This window comes from Brassica napus, chromosome C7, assembly GCF_020379485.1.
Source record: "Brassica napus cultivar Da-Ae chromosome C7, Da-Ae, whole genome shotgun sequence".
Classification (NCBI taxonomy): Eukaryota; Viridiplantae; Streptophyta; class Magnoliopsida; order Brassicales; family Brassicaceae; genus Brassica; species Brassica napus.
Genome location: NC_063450.1, coordinates 41101618 through 41124614, shown reverse-complemented (window position 1 = coordinate 41124614; position 22997 = coordinate 41101618). Strand labels below are relative to the sequence as shown.

At 35.9% G+C, this 22997-nt stretch overlaps 2 protein-coding genes across 5 annotated transcripts; one reads left to right on the top strand and one right to left on the bottom strand.

Annotated features, from left to right (window-relative positions):
• Positions 1–4948: 4948 nt before the first annotated feature.
• LOC106410801 (ABC transporter G family member 38) lies at positions 4949–11962 on the top strand. Its single transcript, XM_013851410.3, has 21 exons — positions 4949–5528; positions 5802–5922; positions 6033–6121; positions 6288–6372; positions 6462–6621; positions 6730–6806; positions 7083–7227; positions 7309–7610; positions 7679–8277; positions 8357–8517; positions 8766–8869; positions 8956–9091; positions 9175–9243; positions 9323–9426; positions 9493–9825; positions 9911–10201; positions 10282–10365; positions 10487–10620; positions 10696–11095; positions 11190–11444; positions 11532–11962. The coding sequence occupies exons 1-21, from the start codon at positions 5230–5232 to the stop codon at positions 11787–11789; spliced, it is 4206 nt and encodes a 1401-aa protein (XP_013706864.2). The 5' UTR covers positions 4949–5229; the 3' UTR covers positions 11790–11962.
• A 131-nt stretch (positions 11963–12093) lies between these two features.
• Positions 12094–14391, bottom strand: LOC106410802 (probable 2,3-bisphosphoglycerate-independent phosphoglycerate mutase). 4 transcript variants are annotated; one of them, XM_048762176.1, is made up of 4 exons: positions 14216–14391; positions 13671–13992; positions 13443–13588; positions 12094–13224 (listed from the first exon to the last, which is right to left on the bottom strand). In XM_048762176.1, exons 2-4 carry the CDS (start codon positions 13980–13982, stop codon positions 12195–12197), a joined length of 1488 nt encoding a protein of 495 aa, XP_048618133.1. In that variant the 5' UTR covers positions 13983–13992; positions 14216–14391; the 3' UTR covers positions 12094–12194. The 4 variants fall into 4 exon arrangements, with proteins under 4 accessions (XP_048618133.1, XP_013706867.2, XP_013706868.2 ...); XM_013851413.3 differs by having other exon boundaries at positions 13671–13987; positions 14216–14385; XM_013851414.3 differs by having other exon boundaries at positions 13671–13984; positions 14216–14379.
• Positions 14392–22997: the final 8606 nt, after the last annotated feature.

The window sequence follows — 22997 nt, the reverse complement described above, 5'->3', positions numbered from 1 at the left end:
ATACTCTACCCCCTTCTTTGTAAGACTGAAATCACAGCGAAAAACCACTAACGATATACTACTAATTATGCAGCAGACTAATGCATTTTTAATTTTCAAAAAAAAACAACGCTTTTCGAAAATGAAACTGCATAGTTCTAAACTGCTACTTTGATATTACATTGAACAAAAGAAAAACATAAAGACTCTAGGAGATTGCATTGATAAAACAACATTGATGTTGATGTTGTATCAACCTCCTCAGAAACCTTCTATTACGGAAATATCTATCCTTTTGCCATTAAAAAAACTTGGAAGTTACTATGTTAGATAAAGATTGTATTTATCTAGGATATGCATTAGACCTTAAGAGATAAATATGTATTGAGATATGATAAGCTTGACATCCGATAAGTCAGCTATCGACAGTTTGTATAAATACCTTTGTAAAGTCATGAATAACAACGACACGTTTACTAATATTCACATGGTATCAGAGCTAAAATCTATCAAACAATGAGTGATTCTAGTGATAATTTGAAGGCTTTGGTTGGGAAGCAAGGAGATATGGTTAAAATGTCACCATACACGTTGTTTTCATCGGATAATCCAGGTTCGATGATTACATCTGTTCATCTGAAGGGGGACAATTACAATGAGTGGTCGATGGAGATGTTGAATGCACTCCGTGCCAAGAAGAAGAGTGGGTTCATTGATGGATCACTTTCGCATCCTGCAGAAGGCGATGAGAATTTGGAAGCGTGGTTGAGTGTGAACTCGATGATTGTGGGCTGGATCCGTACGTCCATAGAGCCTCGTGTCCGGTATACCATAACGTTCATCACTAATGCGCAGAAGCTCTGGGAAAACTTGAAACATAGATTTGCGGTAGGCAATAAAGTGAGAATTCATCAACTCATGGAACAATTAGCCTCTTGTCGACAGAATGGGGAGCCGGTTATTGATTACTTTGGTAGGTTGTCTATCAAGTGGGAGGAGATGCAGACATACAGGCCCTCACCACCATATACGTGTTCAGCAGCAAGAATTTATGAGAAGGAGCAAGAAGATGAGAGAGTTCATCAATTTATTATGGGTCTCGATGACTCAAGATTTGGGAATGTAGTGAGTTCTATCATTGAAGCAGATGAATTACCTGATATAGGTAAGGTGTATGCAAAAGTTATAAGGGAAGAAGCTCGTTTGGAGTCTGCCAAGACGAGAGAATTGAAGTCTGATGCGGTTGGTTTTACGACACGTCGGGATACAACGACTGCAGAAGAGCAAGTTGGCGGGGGTTCTCGACGTGATTCGCGTGACGGGTCTTCTCAGGGACATAAAGTTGAATTCCTGGACGGCAGAAATCAGGATCGAGTGTGTTCTCACTGTGGCAAGACAGGCCATGAGAAAAACACATGCTGGCAAATAATTGGCTATCCGAAGTGGATGACTGAGAGAGGAGGAGGTCGTGGTGGTCGCGGCTTCAGCAGAGGGAGTGCTCGCGGCTCAGGCGCAGGACATGGGAGAGGCGCAACAGCTAACACAGCTCACGCAACATCGCCTCATGTTTCAACCATCTCTGATCTCACCCAAGAACAACTAAAGGCTATTACTCAGATCATTCAAAACAGACCGAGTGGTTCTGCAGATAAGTTGTCTGATATACATTAGACCTTAAGAGATAAATATGATTTGAGATATGATAAGCTTGACATCCGATAAGTCAGCTATCGACAGTTTGTATAAATACCTTTGTAAAGTCATGAATAACAACGACACGTTTACTAATATTCACATACTATACACATAACATGTAATACAGGAACATCAATCCGTTTTTGTCTTTGATACTAATGAATGTGGGGTTATGATTTGAAATGATTTGGAAGTGGGTACATGTAAACATTGAGGTTGCATTTTTGGATTCATTGGATTTATAATGTTTGTATTGTATCAGTTACTGAGTCTATGAAATATGGGATCATGGGAACTTTATGTCCACCTCCGCTTAAGGAATATTCTGAGAACGTCCTGTAAGAATTTAACAAAAGATGCAAGATAGTGAATGAATAACGGTTTAAAGACTGTGTAAAATGAGGTGATAGACGTCATGGGAATCCATTGCTTGCTAATGTGTCATAATTGGGATTTTTTTCTGTCTTTATCATGTCAAACATGTATGTTAAATCCTTTTTCGAACCTTGAAAATACTATATGAATGTGAGCCATGTTCAATTCGGATTTATCCTATGGTTCTAATTTAAATTAATTGGCAAATGAATTGGCTTTAATCTTCTTTCCAATAGAACCTTCTAAAATCTTGTATTTAGATTCCAAATAATAATTAGTTTATGTTCTTATAGATTTTTTGTTTGTTTTGTGTATTACTCAAAAGGGATTATTCTTTTACTTTTAATTTTTGTAATAAATATTTTATAATAATAGTTATCAGAAATTTATGAAAATAATCTTTTTAAAAACTATTTTCTACTAAATGTTTTTAATGTTACCTAAATATTTCTCTAGGTGCATGAAGGTATGAAGTATCCCTTTGTCTTGACTCTTCATCCGTTAGTAGCGTATATGAGATGATTAAACACTTTAGTAAGAAGACTAGTTAGTAATTCGAGTTGTGCGCAGAATGAAATAATTATTAAATTATTTATTTTACGTTGTAATAAAAAATTTGTCGTATAGCTTGGGTATTCAGATATCCGTTCAGATTCAGTTGATCTATTCGGATTTTGGATTTTTAGAATTAGAAATTTAAATATGATTCGGATATTTACAAAATTCGGTTTGAATTTGGTTTGGGTTTGGTTCGAATCATTGCAGGTTCGGTTCGGGTTCGAGTTCGGATATACATTTTAATTATGTAATTTTTAACAAAATTCTAAATATACTTAATTCTGTAAATCCAAAAATAAAAATAATATAAAACATAAAATTTTGAGTAATGTAATACTAAATACTTAAATTTACATAAAAATTCTTCAGTTTAAATATTTAGATGGAGAAAAATATATATTTTCAGTATTTGAACATGTTTTGTTATTTTAGATATGTTCATATTATTGAATATCTAATAGATATAAAATTTAAAATTATTGATATATTTAAGTATATAATTTTGCTTTAGATATTTTTTGGTATCCAAAATATTTTAGTTTGGATCGAATTCGGGTCTAGTTATTCGGATATTAAACTTTTAGATTCATTTGAGTAACTAACCAGTTTTAGTTTATGTTTAATACTACTTTCAAATCAAGTTCCGTTCGTTTTTTTGGATCCAAATATTTTACCCAAACTTTCTTCTACTAATATAAAGAAAAATAAATAAATGTAAAACAAATATGTTGGGTTTACTTTACGTACATAATTATTGGGAAATACTTTAGGAATACCAATAAAAATGGTTGGGCATCATGCTAATATTGTTGGGCATGTTCCAAAATTGACATAATCGATAACCAATAACATGTACTTTTGTTTAATAAATTTTTGGTAAATATAATAAAAACACGATACAATCGAGTGAAATAGGTTAGAGTTGCGTGGAAAATAATGTAATCGCTTCTTACGGTGCATGAATTCTGTTTTTCAATCGATTTTGCAAATTTTTCTTTTTTAAAAGCTTTTCTGATTTCTGATTCCTAACAATCTGATTATGTTTCTAATTCTTGATATGAAAACTCTGTAAAGATAAATAATACTTGGCTAAACTAAAAATCCAACATTGTGTGTGGCGTTTTTCACCTCAGTTTCTTTAATTCATAATCAATCACCATTATTTGTTGCTTTCATATGCATAAACCTCAAAAATGGTGGAGTTCGACAAAATACGCAACTTTTAATTTTAAAAAACATTCTCATTCCGGCATTTTAGTTGATGTGAATTTTAGAGGGGGTTATTGGGAGATGAATTTGTGTAAAGTTTATGAATTTTAAGAGTTGATGGATTTTAAAAGTTATGTGAATTGTGAAAATATATATACATTGAATTATAAAATTTGATCATAACTTTTGTAAATTGGTATAGATTTTAATGAATTTATATTACCTCTTTTCTATCATTCTTTTTGTAAAATAGATTTTTTTTAAAATCATATAGCATGATTATTTATTTTTTTCTTTAAAATTAAAAAGAAAATAATAGTGATACATATAAAATTGGGCAATAGTTATTTTTAAGTTTTTGTCACAAAAGAGTTCTTAATAAAGAGAAAATGAATAAAATATGTTTCATTAAAGAGGCAAAAGATCATTTTACCCATTTCTTTATAGATATATAAATAAAAAAATATAATTTTTAATTATATGTTTTTCAAATTTTGGATTTAAGATGCAATAGATATTTGGTAAGAATCATTATTTTGTTTTTTAGTTTTTTTATCACATGGATTTTGAAAATCACATGGATACATATGATATTTTGAAAGTTCAGTCTTATGAGTAAAAATGAATAGAATTCATCTCCCAATAACAATAGATTTAGTTGGAATTAAAGAATCAATAATAGCTAAACTTTTTAAATAACAAGGGATTTGAATGGATTTTGAAAAAACTAAAAATGAACTGATTTAAAAAATTAATGTGTAAAAACATTAAATTGTTTATGATATAATTAAGAAAGTAGTATGTGAACACATTAATTGCTAAAGTTGACCACGTAAACATTCTAAACTTGAAATGATTGTGAAGCTTACGCTTGTCAATGAGTGCATGAACACATTTATTACAAATGTTTCTCTTTTAATATATAGGGAATTATTAACCGTTACAAAAAAAAAAAGATTATTACGCGTTAAAGTAGATATAAGAGTAAGAAAAAATCCAAGGTTCGTTATTGCAAGATCCTTACTCACATAGGCATGTATGCCTGCTTTTTCTTCTTTCTCTATATGCATGCATGCATGCATCTAGACAAGTGTTTGATTTCGGTGATGTAAAGAATATGTTGAAAATCTGGTAAATTCATTTATTAGATATTATCCAAACATAGGAATTAGACATAGATTACAACTGTCATCAGAATCCAGACATGTTTAACCATTAATTTTTGTTCAAGAATATGGTATTCAATGTATTACCCTCAAAATAAGAAACTGAATTAGCATATGTATGTGTATGCATTTACAGCCAAATCAAAATATATTAATCTACCGTTCCAAAATATTTAGGCTTCCAATATTACATATCTAAGAACAGAGTTAAGAGAAGAAAAAAGAAAGCGATTGAGGAAGAGAAGTGATGGCACATTACAGAGCAGGCTCAGAGGTAGAGAACGTGTTAAACGATAGAAACACTAGTCGCCGGGAAAAGGAGGAAGATGAAGATGAAGCCATGAAATGGGCGGCTCTGGAGCGTCTTCCTACGCACGACCGGGTTAGGAAGGCCATGTTGAGAGGGATCACAGGAGGTTTCAAGGAGATTGACATGAAGGATCTTAGCCTCGTGGAGAGAAGAGAGCTATTTGATAGAGTGGTTGCGATGGATGACGATGATTGGCATGGATTCTATCTACGGAGACTAAAGAGACGTACCGATAGGTAAATAACACCCTGACCATAAAATGTTATAGTCAGTGCCGGGTCAACAGAGAGGGCGAAGAGTGCAGTCGCCCGGGCCCACCCTAAAATCCAATAAATTCAATAACAAAAAAGGCTCATATTTTTTATTTTTCCTTTACAGCAAGGCCCATAATCTTTAAGGGTAATTAATATTAGGTGTAAAATACTTTTGCCCAAGGGCCTAATACAATGCTAAACCGCCCTGGTTATAGTTAAAATTTTAATTTTTAACTTCTCTTTAAAAAAAAACAGAGTCTCTTTGAAACTCCCAACGATAGAAGTCAGATTTGAGAATGTGAACGTGACTACAGAAGCATTTGAAGGGAGCAGAGCTGTTCCCACAGTCATCAACTCATACGTCAGCGTTGCAAAAGTAAACATATCATTCCTCTTTAAGGTTTCTTGGGAAAAAAGAAACCTATTTGCAACGCCAGTTTCTCCGACCTCTCACTGATCTCACTAATTCGTTTGTTTTTCCGTTAGGGTGTTGCAACTAAAATCAGAGTTCTTCGGAGTAAAAAGGCGACAATCTCTATTCTAAAAGATGTTAGCGGAATCATCAAGCCTGGCAGGTCCATTTAACTATTTCTAGCTCTTCTTTTTTTTTTCCTAGCTCTTTGTTCTTTCATTTATGTTTTAGACTCCAAAAGATGACTAATCAGTAAGAGATTGTTTTTTGATCTGCCTTATAGGCTTTCATCATTTAAAACATTCTCATTTCTTTTGACCTTCCTACAGGCTGACTCTACTTTTAGGACCACCAGGCTCTGGAAAGTCGACCCTACTTAAAGCATTGTCTGGAAAGATAGAAAGTGGACTAAAAGTAAGTATATAGACATTAACAAATGCTTTGACTGGTTATATATAATGTTAATTGAAGCAATGATAACTTTGACTTGTTTGACTGGTTAGTGTACAGGGAAAGTGACATACAATGGTCATGAAATGCATGAGTTTGTACCTGAAAGAACTGCTGCCTATATCGGCCAATACGATGTTCATATGCCAAAGCTAACAGTTCGTGAAACATTAAAGTTCTCCGCAAAATGTCAAGGAGTCGGCACAGGCTACGGTATGAATCATTATCCTCTTTATTCTACCAGTATCTCTCCATTTTTACTATCAAAGCAAGAACATCTCTCCAAGTTGTTTATTGACATGGATGGATGGTTGAGAACAGATATGCTTGAGGAGTTACTGAGACGGGAGAAAAAATTTAATATCAAGCCAGATCCTTACCTCGATGCGCTAATGAAGGTACCATGAAAAAGCATTAGTTAGAGAAGTGTTAAAAAGATTTTAATACTCTCATATATTTCATAAAGAGTAACTTTGAAGTTTTTTCGCGCATATTAAAAAAAAAAACTCTATGTTAACATCTATCAATACACCAAATATTTTTCTTTTTAAATGATACTTTAAACAATATGATTAAAATTTTAATCACATTGAAAATATTAAAACAACACTTTGTTAAACAAAATAGAATCCTAAAACGACACTCTTTAAAAATCGTTGTTATCTTTTCTACAGGCTTCGGTAATAAAAGAACACAAAGAGAATGTCGTTACAGATTACGTTTTAAAGTTACTAGGACTTGAGACTTGTGCTGATACTATAGTTGGAGACCATATGGAAAGAGGCATCTCTGGCGGGCAAAAGAAACGTGTGACGACCGGTACTAATGTAGAATCTTATTAGTATTTATGTCGGAATTGAAACGTACGTGTTCTTGTTGTGACTTAGTGTTTTTGTGTAGGCGAGATGTTGGTCGGACCTGTCGGAGCTTACTTTATGGACAACATATCAGATGGTTTAGATAGCTCGACGACGTTTCAGATTGTCAAGTGCATAAAGCAAATGATCCAAGTTTTCGATAAAACCGCTCTTGTCTCTCTTCTCCAGCCTCCTCCAGAGACATTCGAGCTCTTCGATGATGTCATCATTCTTGGAGAAGGCCGTATCATTTACCAAGGACCTAGAGAAGACGTCCTCGGCTTCTTTGAGTCTATGGGGTTTAAGTGTCCTGAAAGAAAAGGAGTTGCTGATTACTTGCAAGAAGTGAGTTATCTTTTAAACCTAATCTTTACTTAGTTACGTACTGATCAAGATTTCACTTTTTCAACTAGATTTTATCAAGAAAAGATCAAGAACAATACTGGGCTAATCCAGACCTACCATATCATTATGTATCGGCAAAAAAGTTCGAGGAAGGATTCAGAACGTACCATCTCTGGAGCACAATCAGTTCTCAGCTTGCAATCCCATTTGATCGAGAGAAGAATCACAGAGCAGCCTTGACAAAGACTAGATATGGAGCTAGAAAGATGGATCTACTAAAGGCCTGCTTAGCAAGAGAACATATTCTAATGAAAAGAAACTTAAAAATCTTTGGCCTCAAGTCATTTCAGCTCATTTTCAATGCAATCACGATATCCATTGTGTTTTCGACACAAAGGGAATACCACAACACGATAGAGGATGGAATCATCTACATGGGAGCTATTTATTTAGAAATACAAATGATTGTCTTCTCTGGCTTTTTTGAGCTTCCTATGACGATCGATAAACTTCCCGTGTTCTACAAGCAACGTCGTTTCAGCTTCTATCCATCGTGGGCTTTCTCGTTACCAGCTTCAGTCATCAACTTTCCCATATCCTTCGCAGAAGTATTGATTGTGGTTTTTATAACTTACTACAGCATTGGATATGATCCAACCATCACATCGTAAGCTTATCTCAACATTACTTTGGTGTACGGTAATCTATATTATGCTGTTGTAACTCTCTTTTTTTTTCTTTTACAGGTTTTTAAAACATTACTTGATTCTAGCATTGTCTGGACAAATGTCGTATGGATTTTTTCGGTGTATCGCTGCAGTGACTAGGAACCATGTGGTTGCAAACACAATGGGATGTCTTGCTGTGATGTGGCTGATGACTTTCAGTGGATATATCTTATCTCGGCGTAAGGGCATGATCTAAGATTTTGTAGGCTATAGAAATTTACTAACTATTTTATTTTTTTCTAAGAAAATCATAATTTGGTGTATATTATATATATATATATATATAAATATATAATTTTTAAAATTTTGAGTTGAGGGGGAGGTAAAACCAATGTTTTACTAGGTTGTGTCCAGACCCAGCTATGACATGGTCATTCTTTGTGTATGATCAATAAATTATCTAGTGATGAACTATGTGATGGCGCAGACCAAGTGCACAAATGGTTGACATGGGCGTATTGGACATCCCCATTTATGTATATTCAAACTGCTGTTTCTGTCAACGAGTTCCGCAGCAAGTCATGGAAAGATGTAATTTCTTGGAAACCCTTTCTTGAGTTGCAAGCTTCACATTTTACAGAAACAATTTTTTTTACTATGTAGTGTATAATTTGCAGGGTCTTGGAGTAGCGATCTTGAATTCTCGAGGATTTCTTGTACAGACTTACTGGTACTGGATTGGACTTTTGGCAGTGATCATAGCCACAACCTTGTCCAACATTGTTACATCTTTGTGTCTGGCTTTTCTTAAACGTGGGCGTCTACACTTCATCTTTATGTATACATGAAAGTTGGTACCAGTTACATTCATGACATTTAAAACATTACTCTCGTAGAATATGGAGTATCCAAGTCTGCGGTTTTACGGGATGAATCTGAAGAAGCTGATAGCAATGCATATTCAAGTACAGTCTATAACATCTCTCACTTTTCATCTACTTATAAAAAACTTTTATGATCTCAAATATAGCTTGAATCTTATAGGTTTGGCGACAAAGAGAACTTCCAACGACAAGAAACTGCGGATACCCTTCAAGCCTTTATACATCACGTTCGAGAACATCATGTATTCTGTTGATACTCCACATGTAAGTGAATAGCATTTTCAGTAAGAATAAATAGGATAGAAACTAAAGAATATAGAATTTTCGTAGGAAATGAAAAAAAGAGGGATCAAAGATGAGAAACTAGTGCTACTGAATGGACTAAGTGGTGCTTTTAGGCCCGGCCATCTCACTGCGCTTATGGGCATGAGTGGAGCAGGCAAAACTACATTGATGGACGTTTTAGCCGGGCGCAAGAACACTGGTTACATTACAGGGGACATCAATGTCTCTGGCTTTCCTAAAAAGCAGGACAGCTTTGCTCGTATTTCAGGATACTGCGAACAGTTTGACATACACTCCCCTCTCTTAACCGTCTATGAGTCCCTTCTTTATTCTGCATGGTTGAGGTTACCTCCTAATATCGACGCAAGTACTCGTGAGGTAAGTTGCTTCTTAGTCTATGATGATGATGATCAATACCCTTGAGATTCAAGAAACCATATAAACTAATAATAGAAATGTGCAGCTTTTCATTGAAGAGGTGATGGAGTTGATAGAGTTAGAACCATTGAGAGGTATGTTGGTTGGTTATGTTGGAATTAGCGGTCTTTCGACCGAGCAAAGAAAGAGGATGACAATAGCTGTAGAGCTTGTAGCCAATCCATCTATTCTTTTCATGGATGAGCCAACATCTGGCTTGGATGCAAGAGCTGCTGCTATTGTCATGAGGACCGTTAGAAACACTGTTGACACTGGAAGAACTGTTGTCTGCACCATTCATCAGCCTAGTATTGATATTTTTGAATCCTTTGATGAGGTAATTCTCACACTTATTTTCTCTTTATGTTATACCATTACTTCTATCTTTACCTATGCATTTAAGTTTTGTTTTGTTAGCTTTTCTTGTTGGCTAGAGGTGGAGAAGAGATCTATGTTGGTCCAATAGGCCACAATTCCTCACAACTAATTGAATACTTCGAGGTAAGAAAGAAGAAGTGAATCATTGTCTCATTTGCAGGGCCGGATCTGAGATTTAGGGGATGTGCACAGAACCGGTCCTTCTCATTTGATTCTTTACATTAACTGAATAAAATGTTTGTAGGGAATAAGAGGAGTAGGTAAGATCAAGGAAGGTTATAATCCAGCAACATGGGCACTAGAAGTAACAACAAGGGAACAAGAAGATATTCTTGGTGTCAAATTTGCTCAAGAATACAAAAACTCAAACCTCCACAAGTACGCTAAGTTACATACATAACCATTCATAGATTCACAAAGTAAACTCACTAATCTTTCTTGTGTGGGAATCAGGAGAAACAAAGATCTAATTAAGGAACTAAACAAGGTTCAACCTCATGCACAAGACATTCACTTCTCAACAAAATACTCACAATCCTACCTCATTCAGTTCCAAGCTTGCCTCTGGAAACTACACAAATCATACTGGAGAAACGTTCCTTACAACGCCGTGCGTCTTTGTTTCGCCGCCGCGGTTGGAATCTTGTATGGGATCATCTTCTGGAGCCTTGGCAAAAGAATGGGAACAAGAGAAGATATATACAACAGTGTAGGCGCAATGTCAATCGTTATAGGCTTCTTAGGCTCACAAAGTGCGGCCACCGTGCGTCCCGTGGCCATAGCTGAGCGTACAGTCTTTTACCGAGAGACCGTTGCTGGAATGTACTCTGCTCTACCTTATGCATTCTCACAGGTATGTATAATACACAGTCTCCCACCCACTTATTTCATTTCTATGTGACAGTTAACTAAACCATACGTTTTGGTTACTAAACCATTTTTTAAAGGTGATAATCGAGATTCCATATACAATGGCTAAAGCTTGCATCGTTTCAACTATTGTCTATGGGATGATTGGATATGAATGGACTGCTTCCAAGTTTTTGCTATACACATTCTTTAACTTCATTACCATCATCTACTACATCTACACTGGCTTCATGCTCATTGCCGTAAGTCCTAATCAAGAAACCGCTGCGATACTCAATGGTATCATCTCCACAACGTTGAACGTCTTCTCAGGATTCACCATTCCTCGTCCTGTAAGTAGCCAAAAGACTAATCATGCAGAGACTCTTTCTAAACTTCAGGACAAAGATGCTCATAGTTAACACTGGATGTTTTTGCAGAGAATGCCTGTGTGGTTGAGATGGTTCCCGTACGTTAGTCCAGCGTGGTGGGGGCTGTATGGATTGACTATATCTCAGTACAGAGATGTGGAGACGAGGCTTGATACTGGTGAGACGGTGAAAGAGTTCATGAGAAACTATTATGGTTATGAACATGACTTCTTATGGAAGGTCTCACTTGTCCTCATCTCTTTCTGTTTGCTCTTTGCCTTTATCTATGCTCTCTCGGTTAAGACTCTCAACTTCCAAAAGAGGTGAGCCTTTGTTATACCTCCATTAGAAGCTTGCCCTAAGTTCAACTTTCTTTCTCTACAAGCAAGGTCGAAACTGAGATTTTGGGGATTATCGATATTTTCTATATAACTTTAAAAAAAAAAAAAAATCATAATTTAAAGGCCTATGCCTATATAAAAACCCTTCAAAAATTTTAGGGTCCAAAGCTAATGTTTCATATAGGGCTGTGGCTAGATCTCTGGCGGCCCTATCTACAAATTATCTAATGTATACCTCCACTAAATAGTCTAAAGATTTATGTATTACATGTGAGAAACCATAAGAGAAATTGGTAAAAAGATTAGTAAACATTATTCTTTGTATCTTTTCATCATTTTATTACACTTCCAATATTCAAATTCTCAAACAAACATGCAAAGTTTAGGAAACTCATACCTCAACCTTAAGAAACTTAGTGATGACTCCCATCATTTCACCACCATGGAAACGACCAAGACACCCTCTTGCAGCTGCAATCTCACTCAACTCCGCAACTGAATCACCACCAATAGCTATCGCAGCCTCCTTCCTCCCACCGTCTTCCTCTTTTCCAACGACACCTTCGCCACACTCCACAACCGTTGGAAGTGGAAAAGGCTCCAAAGACGTCTCCAACAGCGCTGATTCTCCTCCAACCGCACTCACAAACTCTCTCAACCGGCACATAGTGAACGGAACCGGCTCGAAGCTGTGGTCTCCGTACTCAACCGGAGTAGAATGATCACCGGTCACACACAAGAAGTACTGGTAATTATTACAAGACTCAGCTTGCCATAGAAGCTTAGCGAGCTGGCGTATGGCCTTATCAACAGCCTCCAAGCCTTTGACTTTGAACATCGTCGCCTTATCATGACCCGCATCATCTATAGCCTTTATGTGAAGGAAGCCGAAGTCATAACCACCTGACCTTCCCGGTTTATGCCCGTCCTCTCCCGGGACAAAGACATTGGGACAGGGGCTCAAAGGAGCTGAGAGTGCATTGGCTATAGCAACTGCTTTCGATGTGAGAAGCGTCCTGTAATCACCAGTGGCTCCTGGAGCTTCTAGAATGTCGATACCGAGGGACATACCGAGTCCTGCTATAATCTTTGTTGGTGCTACCATACAGGGAAACAAACCATGCTTCTCTTCAAAAGGAGGAACCTCAATTCGAATGCCACAGCCTCTTAGAAGGACGAGGTTAGCTATGTTCTTGCCTTGTGCAAGCCTCTTTGCGTTAACAGGGTGGGAGACAAGAATGCGTGATATCTCCTTGGACAGTTCGTTGACGACGTTAGCTGTGTGGTTAGCTTCTTCTGATTCATCTAAAGGTTTAGCTTGGAGAAGCAGACGGTTATCCTTCAAAGGGTCTGTTCCTGAGATGTTCCCACTGAGCTTTGGCCCTTTTACAACCACTCCACATCTATGTTCCGTTGCATATCTGTTACACAAAAGATCTTGCTTTAGCACAAAACCCAAACCAAAACATCATAAAGAGACTTAGGGTCCTAACAGTAATATGCGGTACAACTACGGAACAACTTTGCGGTTCTAGTATTAACAAAAACATATAGATACATATGTATATGTAGAGATTTTTGTTACTATTAACGACAGTGTGGTCACCAGTGAGACCCTTAGTAAAGGAACAGTTAGCACCTGACTCTCACTTCATACTCAGGGAAAGAAGGAAGCTTCATTCCATCAAGAGCCGCACAAAGTATAGGCCCTTCTTCTTCGAAATGCCGGTCAGCTCTTCGACTAACAACAACTCCAGTTTCCTCATCCAACGTCGCGAAATTAGACTGCACAAAATGTCAAACATATAAAAAAACTGGCAAAAGAATCTTACAAGAGATGGGGTAAGACTTAAGATTCAAACCACACCTTGAAAGCTATATCACCTGGTGACATTGCTAACCCTGCACCCATTGACTCAAACGCGCCGCGTCCTCTGTAGTACACTCTGGGGTCATAACCCATCAGAGAGAGGTGAGCAGTGTCACTACCGCATCCCAATCCAACTTCCACTGGATCCATTAGACCGTTGATTCCAGCTGATGCGATTGCGTCGAGATTTGGTATGTTTGCTGCTTGTAGAGGAGTCTTGTAGCCTAACCTCGGTATTGACACATCTCCCAAACCATCGATCAGGACAAAAGCAACTCTCTTTTTGACTTCTCCGTCACCTTGTTCCATCTCTGCTACGCTTTTATAGAATCCAACATCACAAAAGACTCGATCTTTAGAATTGAACATCACAAAGACTTGATTTTTTTTGTTGTTTACAATATCTCAAATCATCGTGCAGAGATGGATGAAACTAAGGTTCAGCGACACGAGTACACACAGAGACAGAGTGATTAACAAAAACTTAGGAAGCAAATTCCAATAGAGAGTAGAGTCATTGCATGATCCGAAAGTTTCGATACCTGACAAAAGAGAGAACTGATCTTCAAAGAATGTAATTCTATTGCATCATCACTTTGTGTTTCAGATTGCCTTTTGTCTTAAGAATCTCTTTTTACAAAAGAAAAGGTTTTTTAATTTAACCCAAACCGGATCAGAGCATACAATTGACCGGTTTAGAATGAACAAGCGTTCCAAAACCTGGTGACTAGGGTTTTTGATTATATAGACATAAGATGGGCCAGTATAACAACTCTAAGCTATATTATTAATCAGATAGTTTTGCCTAGGCCCATCGCTTTATTGGGTCGCCAGGATATAGAATTGCTACATGTAATGTACTGTATATTTAACGGGGTGAAACTTAAATTTATACAATTACAATTATTACCCTTTTCAAATTAAGCATGAATATTGCCTGTTTAAATATTTTTTCTTGCTTAAAACATTAATAAATCTTAAATGGCAGATTATGTATTTAAAAAAATTATTTATCATTTATCTGTTCAAAATGGTTTTGGTTTATCTTATTTGCATCATCTATAGCTTAATATAGCTTAATATGTACAATCTATTAAAACAGACTCACAAAGTTGGATCCAGCTTGATTCTATAAACAATACTTTATATATTTCTCTTAACCTATACTATTACTAACTACTCACATTTAAATATAGCCTAACTATAGCTACAAATATCTGCAATTATTTTTGAAATAATACGAACTTACATATTTTATTAACTAAAGATTCTCAAATAACCAATTAGATTCACTTAATCTTTAATATTATATTTCTTAAATCCTTATAAAACCATTTCCAAAATCCGGTCAAAAATATTTACCACCAAATATTTAGTTTATTTTAATATGAATATTTAATTGAAGTTTCCTAGTTTCTACTCAAATGATTTTATTAAAATTGTATATTTAATGTAACAAAAAAAGTTAAACCATTAATCACAAATTTTTCAATGTGAGAATTTTAATATTTTTAGTAATTTATAATCGTTTTCAAAAATTTAATGCAAATTTAAAATTAAAATATTCACGTCTCAATACTTTTTCAATTCAAATTTTGAAATTAACACATTTATGTATTTTATATGGTATATAGTTTAATTTAAATAATATTAATATATATATATAATCTGAATATTGATTAAATGGTACTTCATATTCATATAATTTTATGATCATTCGTATCTTTTTATAACAAAAAGGTAAAACCATTGTTCAAAAAAATTTCATTGTAATACTTTTAAAAGTTTTAGTAATTTACAGTCGTTTTAAAAAAATCAAAATATAAAATATAAGTAAAAAATTTAGATTTTTTTAGTATATGGCTAATGTGATTGCTTAATTTTTAATAATATAAATTAAACAATAATGATAGAAGATACAAAAACTATTATCAAATCTTTATCATTCAAAATTATTAATTGTCGTATATATGTTAATCATATTAGGTAATTTCATAACTTTTATTTTAAGGAAGAAAGAAAAAATTATTTTATGCGTTTTTAATCAATTTGATAGTTAATTTAATAAAAAAATATAATGTATATTTAGATAGACCATCATATTTTTCTAAAGATTCTGAAAATCATCTTAGTGATGGCACGTGACTACATTCAAAAATTGTAATACTCCTCATTTAATATACTGGGGATTACACCAACAAAATAACGTATGATTGTATACATACACACACGAAAAAAATAGCAAACCATATTTTGGAATATTTTGTGAAAAGCCCTAAAATAGGAAGCCAGGAATCAAATTTACACAAAGATAAAGCTGATCCAAACAATGAAATTGATCAGTTAACAAGCATAGAAATTACATTCACAATTTGATAGATAAATTCATTTCTAAAGAGTTTGTATTGGTTAATTATATTATTTTGGTGGATTAACATATTTTCTATATATAAATATTCATATTTAATTATACGCTAACATTTGTTTAATGGCAAAGAAATAAATAATCAAGTCAAACTGACAAATCGAGATGACTTGATTCATGCTAGTCTCGATTTCTTTGATTTACAATATCCTCATTGGGAGAAAAAATTACAGATGGGTATTTACTAGAACAGCATTAACTATGGTATTTAGGTTAGGGTGTTTAGAAAAATAAAAATAAAATAGTGGGTGGGTCCTATCATTTTTGAAAAATATGGTGTTTTTGCAGCCTAGATAAACAGCGATGTTGGAGAGGATTTTCAGCTGTTCGCGAGCTTCACTGACACGTGACGGTTTGTAATTGGTGGGTTTTAAATTTTTTTTTTTAATCAGAAAAAAGAAAAAAAAATAAAAATAAAAATAAAAAAATAAGCGTGCTTGGTTAATGCTGCTCTGAAGTGCTCAAGTTGCACCACTCATTCTCCACTAAACAATAGTTGACCTATGACCTATACAAACATTTTTATATCTTTCAGATTAATTGGTTGGCACTTTTTCTATGTCTATAAAGATATTTATTTTCAGGTTTGCTTGTTATAAGATATTGATGTTGTGATATCTTCGTTTTTATTCAGTCGAACAAATAAGTCGTTAACCATCAACGTGCAAAGTGAAAGTATATTACTTTACCTAACTAACACTTCCTTTGTCGGGAGTAGCTTTTTTCCCCGAGTTTGTTTGAATTCTGATGTTGCAATAGTTAGCTGAATCTCAAGACCAAATAGTTTTACCAAAGTTTCTAGGTGAAATACCATTATTATTCTTGGTGTTTCAAATCATAGCCTCTCTGTAAACACGTCTAGATATTTTATCATATTCATCATTTCATTCATTTAGTATATAACCTATCTGACTTCTAATTACTTTATTGGATTAGAATTATAAATAGTCAACTGATCATGCATTACTCGTATTATTTTAGGCGTCTTATTGAATATTTTTCTTATACACAGAAGTATATTCTAACTACGTCCATATAATACATATATATTTGTGAAGTTGATATACAGCTCTAAATATAATGAAATGATATGGGGAATGCATATATATACATGTTGTATAGCTATATAGTTTAATAATTTGCGAAGTTTCCAACATTGTTGGCATCTACTCATTGTTGACTCATCACGATTAAATTAATTTGGCAGCTCATGGGCTGTCTGTTTCATTATTCTAAAAACCTTCGGCACGTGGGTTTCGAAAGGACTCAACTTGTTTATTCACTATCCCCCTATTAAAGTAAAATGTACTGCATATATTCACAATTAGGATTAGGACTGGACATTTTATCCGTTAAATTTGATTTGATTCGTTATTCGTTTCGATTCGATTTAAAAATTCTGGATATCCATAAACTTTCGAAGCAAAACAAATACTAAAAATCAATATCCGTTAAAATCGAAACAAATCACAAATATTAAAATTTTGAGAAGCGGATATCCGATCCGATGTGGTAATATATAAATACATGTATATCTTGATTATATTTAAATTTTTAAATGTATAAAATTATATAATTGTTATTATAACATAGGGCTTTTTGCAAAAGTGACTCAAAACTTGGAGTCAAACAGAAAACTAACCTTTTCTTTTGACTCCTTTTTTTTTGAGATTTTAACCCCACACCTGCAGTTTATCTACGAAAATGCCATTAACATTTTTTTTTTTTTTTTCGAAAATGGCTTCTTTACTGTCTCAACCTCATCTTCTTCAAGTATTTACAATATTGCCACTGCAATGAATAGTGGCAACAACCTTGTACGAACTGTTTGGAGCTTTTAATGCCCTTTAATGCACGTAAATCTCTTTACACTCTCTCTGTTTCAATTGTTATGAACTAAAAACAACATTTCTTTCACTTTCTCTCTATATTCATCCAAAAAACTCAAGCTTTTGACAGAGCCATATTTCTTTCGTTTTGACTTACGGTTGCTTTCGTTTGAGGTTCTGGGTGGTTGGAGAAGACCCTGTGTGCAAACGAAGTCATCTCACCTAGTTTAAGGTACGAATTTGAATTTTTTTCAAGATCTGTTCGCGTAGAAGACTTACTAGTAAGTCATCTGTATGTAGAAGACTTACTGATGAGTCTTCTGGTCAAACGGACGACTTAAATTAAGTCGTCCAGCTTTGTTTGTTAAAAAAAAACACTCCAGACGACTTATATATACGTCGTCTACGAGAAACGGGCTAGTTTTGCATTTGACCGAATCGTGTCAGATCTTTGACTATTTCTGGACGACTTATAATTCAGTCGTCTCTGGGAAAGTTAAAATTTCAATATTTTATGAAAACTTGACGACTTACGTGTAAGTCGTCCTAGGTTAGTTTTGTAATTGAAAAATAAAACTTCATAATTTAACTTTAACCAGACGACTTAATATAAAGTCGTCCCTCCAGAAGACTTAATTTAAAGTCGTCCGGGGAAAGCAAAGTCGTCCAGAATTTTTCCCAATTTTCTGGTCAAACCTTGCTTATCCCGGACGACCTTAAATTAAGTCGTTTAGCTGGACGACTTTCATCTAAGTCGTCTGGAGAAAGTTAAATTTCAAGTTTTATTTTTCAATTACAAAACTAACCTAGGACGACTTACACGTAAGTCGTCAAGTTTTCATAAAATATTGAAATTTTAACTTTCCCAGAGACGACTGAATTATAAGTCGTCCAGAAATAGTCAAAGATCTGACACGATTCGGTCAAATGCAAAACTAGCCCGTTTCTCGTAGACGACTTATATATAAGTCGTCTGAAGTTTTTTTTTTAACAAACAAAGCCGGACGACTTAGAATTAAGTCGTCCCTTTTAATTTTCAATTGCAAAAGTGACCTCTTTAGACGACTTACCTTTAAGTCTTCTGGACGACTTAATGCTAAGTCGTCTGCGGCAATGTTTATTGAACTTCTTCATTTTCTCTATGTTTACTAATGTGTTTTATTTTGAATATTTGCAGATGATTTTTCAGTTACATGCAGTGTATGGAGAATGGTTGTTGAGAGATTTCCGTTGGGATTTTGTGGTTGATGATCTCAAAGGAGCAAGATTGTTTTTATTGAATGAAGATTCAACACATGCTGAACTTGTTGCAATGGCTCAAGAAGATTATAACCTGGACATGAGAACAGTGAGTGTGGAGATTAGCTACTCATTACCAGCAGAAATGATGATGGCTCCAGGCAGTCTTCCCATTCATGTTACAAGTGATAGACAAGTTCGAAACTTGCTGGAGATACTCAAAACCCATAGAGTATGTCTTTGTGTATCAAGCCGCAGCAAGGTCGAAACGGTTTCAGAGAAAAGGGATATTGATGAAGCTGGTGAATGGGAAAAAGATGTTGGTGATAATGATGAAGCTGGTGAATGGGAAGAAGATGTTGGTGATGATGATGAAGCTGATGAATGTTTTGAAGATGTTGGTGGTAATGAGTTTGTTGAAGATGAAAATCAAGATGGGGAGGAGGAAAATGGGGAGGAGGATGCTGATAATTCTATTGTTGGTGAAACGGATCAGAATGGTGGGGATTACAGTCTTTATGGAAAGGTTCCAGATGAGGACGAGGAAGATGATGATAATATTTGTTTTGAAGAAATCCAAAAGACATATGCTAAGACAAATGCTATTGAAGGAGGAAAATCGAATGGTACCAGTATCTATGTCAACCAGAGTTTTGTTAGCAAGGGTGCACTGCTTTCAGAGCTGCGGTTGGCAGCAGTGAGGGGTAAGTTTTCTTTCAGATTATACAAATCAACGAAAACTCTCGTTGTGGCAACATGTCCGGTTAGCTATTGTGGATGGAAGGTCAGAGCGAGTGTCAAACATGGGACAAACACGTTTTGGGTAACAAAGTATGTGGAAAAACATTTATGCTCAGCGGGAGACCGAATCGCTCAGCGGAGACACTGTACTCCGAAGTATGTAGGTAGTCTTTTCATTGATCGTGTTGGAATCATTGATGGGATAACTCCGCAGCATATCACTGATGCAATGAGGAACATGTTTGGCATGGCGCTTGATTACACCACTTCATACAGAGCACTGTTATATGCACAAAGATTGGTGAGAGGATCAGCAGAAGAAGGGTATTCGCGTCTGGCATCATATCTCGAGCAAATCTCCATTGCAAATCCTGATTCTATCACGGCGATAGAACTTGATTCTATGAAAAGATTTAAGTATCTATTTCTCTCTTTTGGAGCTTCTATCAAAGGTTTTAAGTATCAGAGAAGGGTCATTGTGGTGGATGGAACTCACCTAAGTGGAAAGTATGGAGGAACTATGTTAGTTGCAGCCGCACAAGATGGCAATTTTCAGATATTCCCATTGGCTTTTGGGATCGTGGATGAGGAAGATATACCTTCTTGGGAATGGTTTTTCACAAAATTGGCTAGTTGTATATCTCATGACAAGCCTCTGGTGATAGTCTCCGACCGGCACAAGGCCATTAAAAGTGCGTGTGATAAGGTGTTTCCTTGGGCAACCCGAGGAATATGTTATTATCACCTTCAAGATAACATTGTCAAAAAGTTTAAAGGGAAACATCTCATGTACTTGGTGAAAGGGGCTGCTTATGCTCACACGGTTTACGATTTTGACCGGTACATGGCTGAGATACGGAGTGCAAACCCGGAACTTGCAACGTATTTGGAGAAAGCCGACGTCAGGCTATGGTCAAGGGTTTATTGTAAGGGGAACAGGTTCAACATAAAAACAAGCAACATTGCTGAATCTATTAATTCCGCACTGAAGCGAGCAAGAGGATTTCCGATTACGTTCCTGCTGGAGTTCATAAGGCAGAAGTTAGGAAAATGGTATTGGAAAAGGAGACAAGATGCTTTGAGTCTCACAACTGAACATAGCGGGGGTGTTGAATACTTGCTTGCTGTTCGAGAAGAGATAGCGGGTACGATGACGGTCGAACCAATTGATGGATGGCATTTCTTTGTCAAAGGTGGCAAAATGGACTGTGTGGTTGATTTGGAACATGCAAAGTGTGATTGTGGTGTCTATGGAGTGGAGAAAATACCTTGCTCTCATGCTATAGCTGCTGGAATACATGCTGGTTTGCATATCTCCACACTTGTATGTCCACTGTACTCAAAGAATTATCTGTATGCAGGATACTCAGAGAATATATATCCTATCGTGTCACAACATATTGAGGAACGAGAATGCTTTCCTCCAGAACTAAAGCGTGGTCGGGGGAGACCGAAGAAATCAAGATGGCAATCTTGGTTGGAGCTATCTAGGATGAGAGGACACAAACCCAGGAAGAAACACAGGGCACGGAGATGCTCAAACTGCAAGGAAACTGGCCATACGAAACCACAATGTACACAACCAGTTGACTAGTTGTCCAGACGACCTAAATTTAAGTCGTCCAGTCTTGATTACCCGTCCAGACGACTAAAGTTTTAGTCGTCCAGTGTATTTTATTTTTAGACGACCTTCTACTAAGTCGTCCAGTGTATTTTATTTTTAGACGACCTTCTACTATCCCTTCAAGTGTATTTTATTTTTAGACTACCTTCTACTATCCCTTCAAGTCGTCCAAACCTTCTAGACGACTTATTTGTAAGTCGTCCAGTTGGAAAACCTTCCAGACGACTTATAATAAGTCGTCCAAACCTTCTAGACGACTTATTTGTAAGTCGTCCAGTTGGAAAACCTTCCAGACGACTTATAATAAGTCGTCCAAACCTTCTAGACGACTTATTTGTAAGTCGTCCAGTTGGAAAACCTTCCAGACGACTTATTTCTTCCAGACAACTTATATATTTACAAATCTATACAAAGACAAGCTGAAATACAAATACTTCGCTTGTTAAAAAATCATGTTCAAATGCTATACAAAGACAAGCTGAAATACAAATACTTCGCTTGTTAAAAAATCATGTTCAAATGCTATACAAAGACAAGCTGAAATACAAATACTTCGCTTGTTAAAAAATCATGTTCAAATCTAATCATACATGCCCACGAACTTATCACCATCCACATTTTCTTTCAGATGCTGATCAACAAGCTCCTTCCATATATCCACCGCCATATTATCCCTCATTTTCTTCGCGTTGCACCTAGCAAAGTCTTTAGGGTCAAAGGAGACGCCAAGAGCATGACATTCAATGTACTTTACAGCGTACACGCCACAATCACCATTGTTGGCCGTGGGTACACCTTTCAGCGGTCTCTCATATGTGTATGGCTCCAACCCGTATTTGACCCGTATTTCGTCGGTGGCTGCGCACTCAACAAGCAGATAAGGGACCATCTGGAGAAAAGGCTCCATTATCGCATCCCATGCGTCTGGTACACTAGATGAAGGTATGCTGTCCCAGACGACTATGTGCCTCTTAGGGATCGATATCCAAATAGCAACCCAATGCTTGTCGTCCAAGTTCACTGGCGCATAGATATCATCAATGTCCTCCCCCCACTTCTTGTTTGATTGGCAAAATGAAGGTATTGATCCGTCATAAAAATTCGACGCCCCACCAGGTAGAACTCTTCCTAAACCTTTGTGATCAGGTTCCGATGTTTTGAAGAGCTGATACTGCTCTCTCCAAGACTGGGAAAAGTTGTGATCCAGGAAGCACATTCGCTCGCTCCTGAAAGCTTGTGGGTTCTCCTGATACCTCTGCCTTAGCACATTAATCCAAGCATCTATATGCTGCATATTAAATATAACAAGTTAGAAGTTACCAGACGACTTAAATATAAGTCGTCTACGTGGTCGTCCAAGTAGACGACTTTCCAGACGATTTATCTTTAAGTCGTCTGGAAAGTAGTCTACTTGGACGACTTTGTAGACGACTTAAATCGTGTGCAGAAGACTTACGCAGTCTTCC

Bases quoted from the DNA above. Each gene is read 5' to 3' on its own strand.
- LOC106410801 (XM_013851410.3), top strand. From the start codon at position 5,230: ATGGCACATTACAGAGCAGGCTCAGAGGTAGAGAACGTGTTAAACGAT. The intron at 6,373-6,461 runs GTAAGTATATAG...TTGACTGGTTAG, and splicing joins AGATAGAAAGTGGACTAAAA to TGTACAGGGAAAGTGACATA. The intron at 9,427-9,492 runs GTAAGTGAATAG...GAATTTTCGTAG, and splicing joins ATTCTGTTGATACTCCACAT to GAAATGAAAAAAAGAGGGAT.
- LOC106410802 (XM_013851411.3), bottom strand. From the start codon at position 14,042: ATGTTCAATTCTAAAGATCGAGTCTTTTGTGATGTTGGATTCTATAAA. The intron at 13,589-13,670 runs GTGTGGTTTGAA...CATTTTGTGCAG, and splicing joins CAGGTGATATAGCTTTCAAG to TCTAATTTCGCGACGTTGGA. The intron at 13,225-13,442 runs GTGCTAACTGTT...TTTGTGTAACAG, and splicing joins GAGTATGAAGTGAGAGTCAG to ATATGCAACGGAACATAGAT.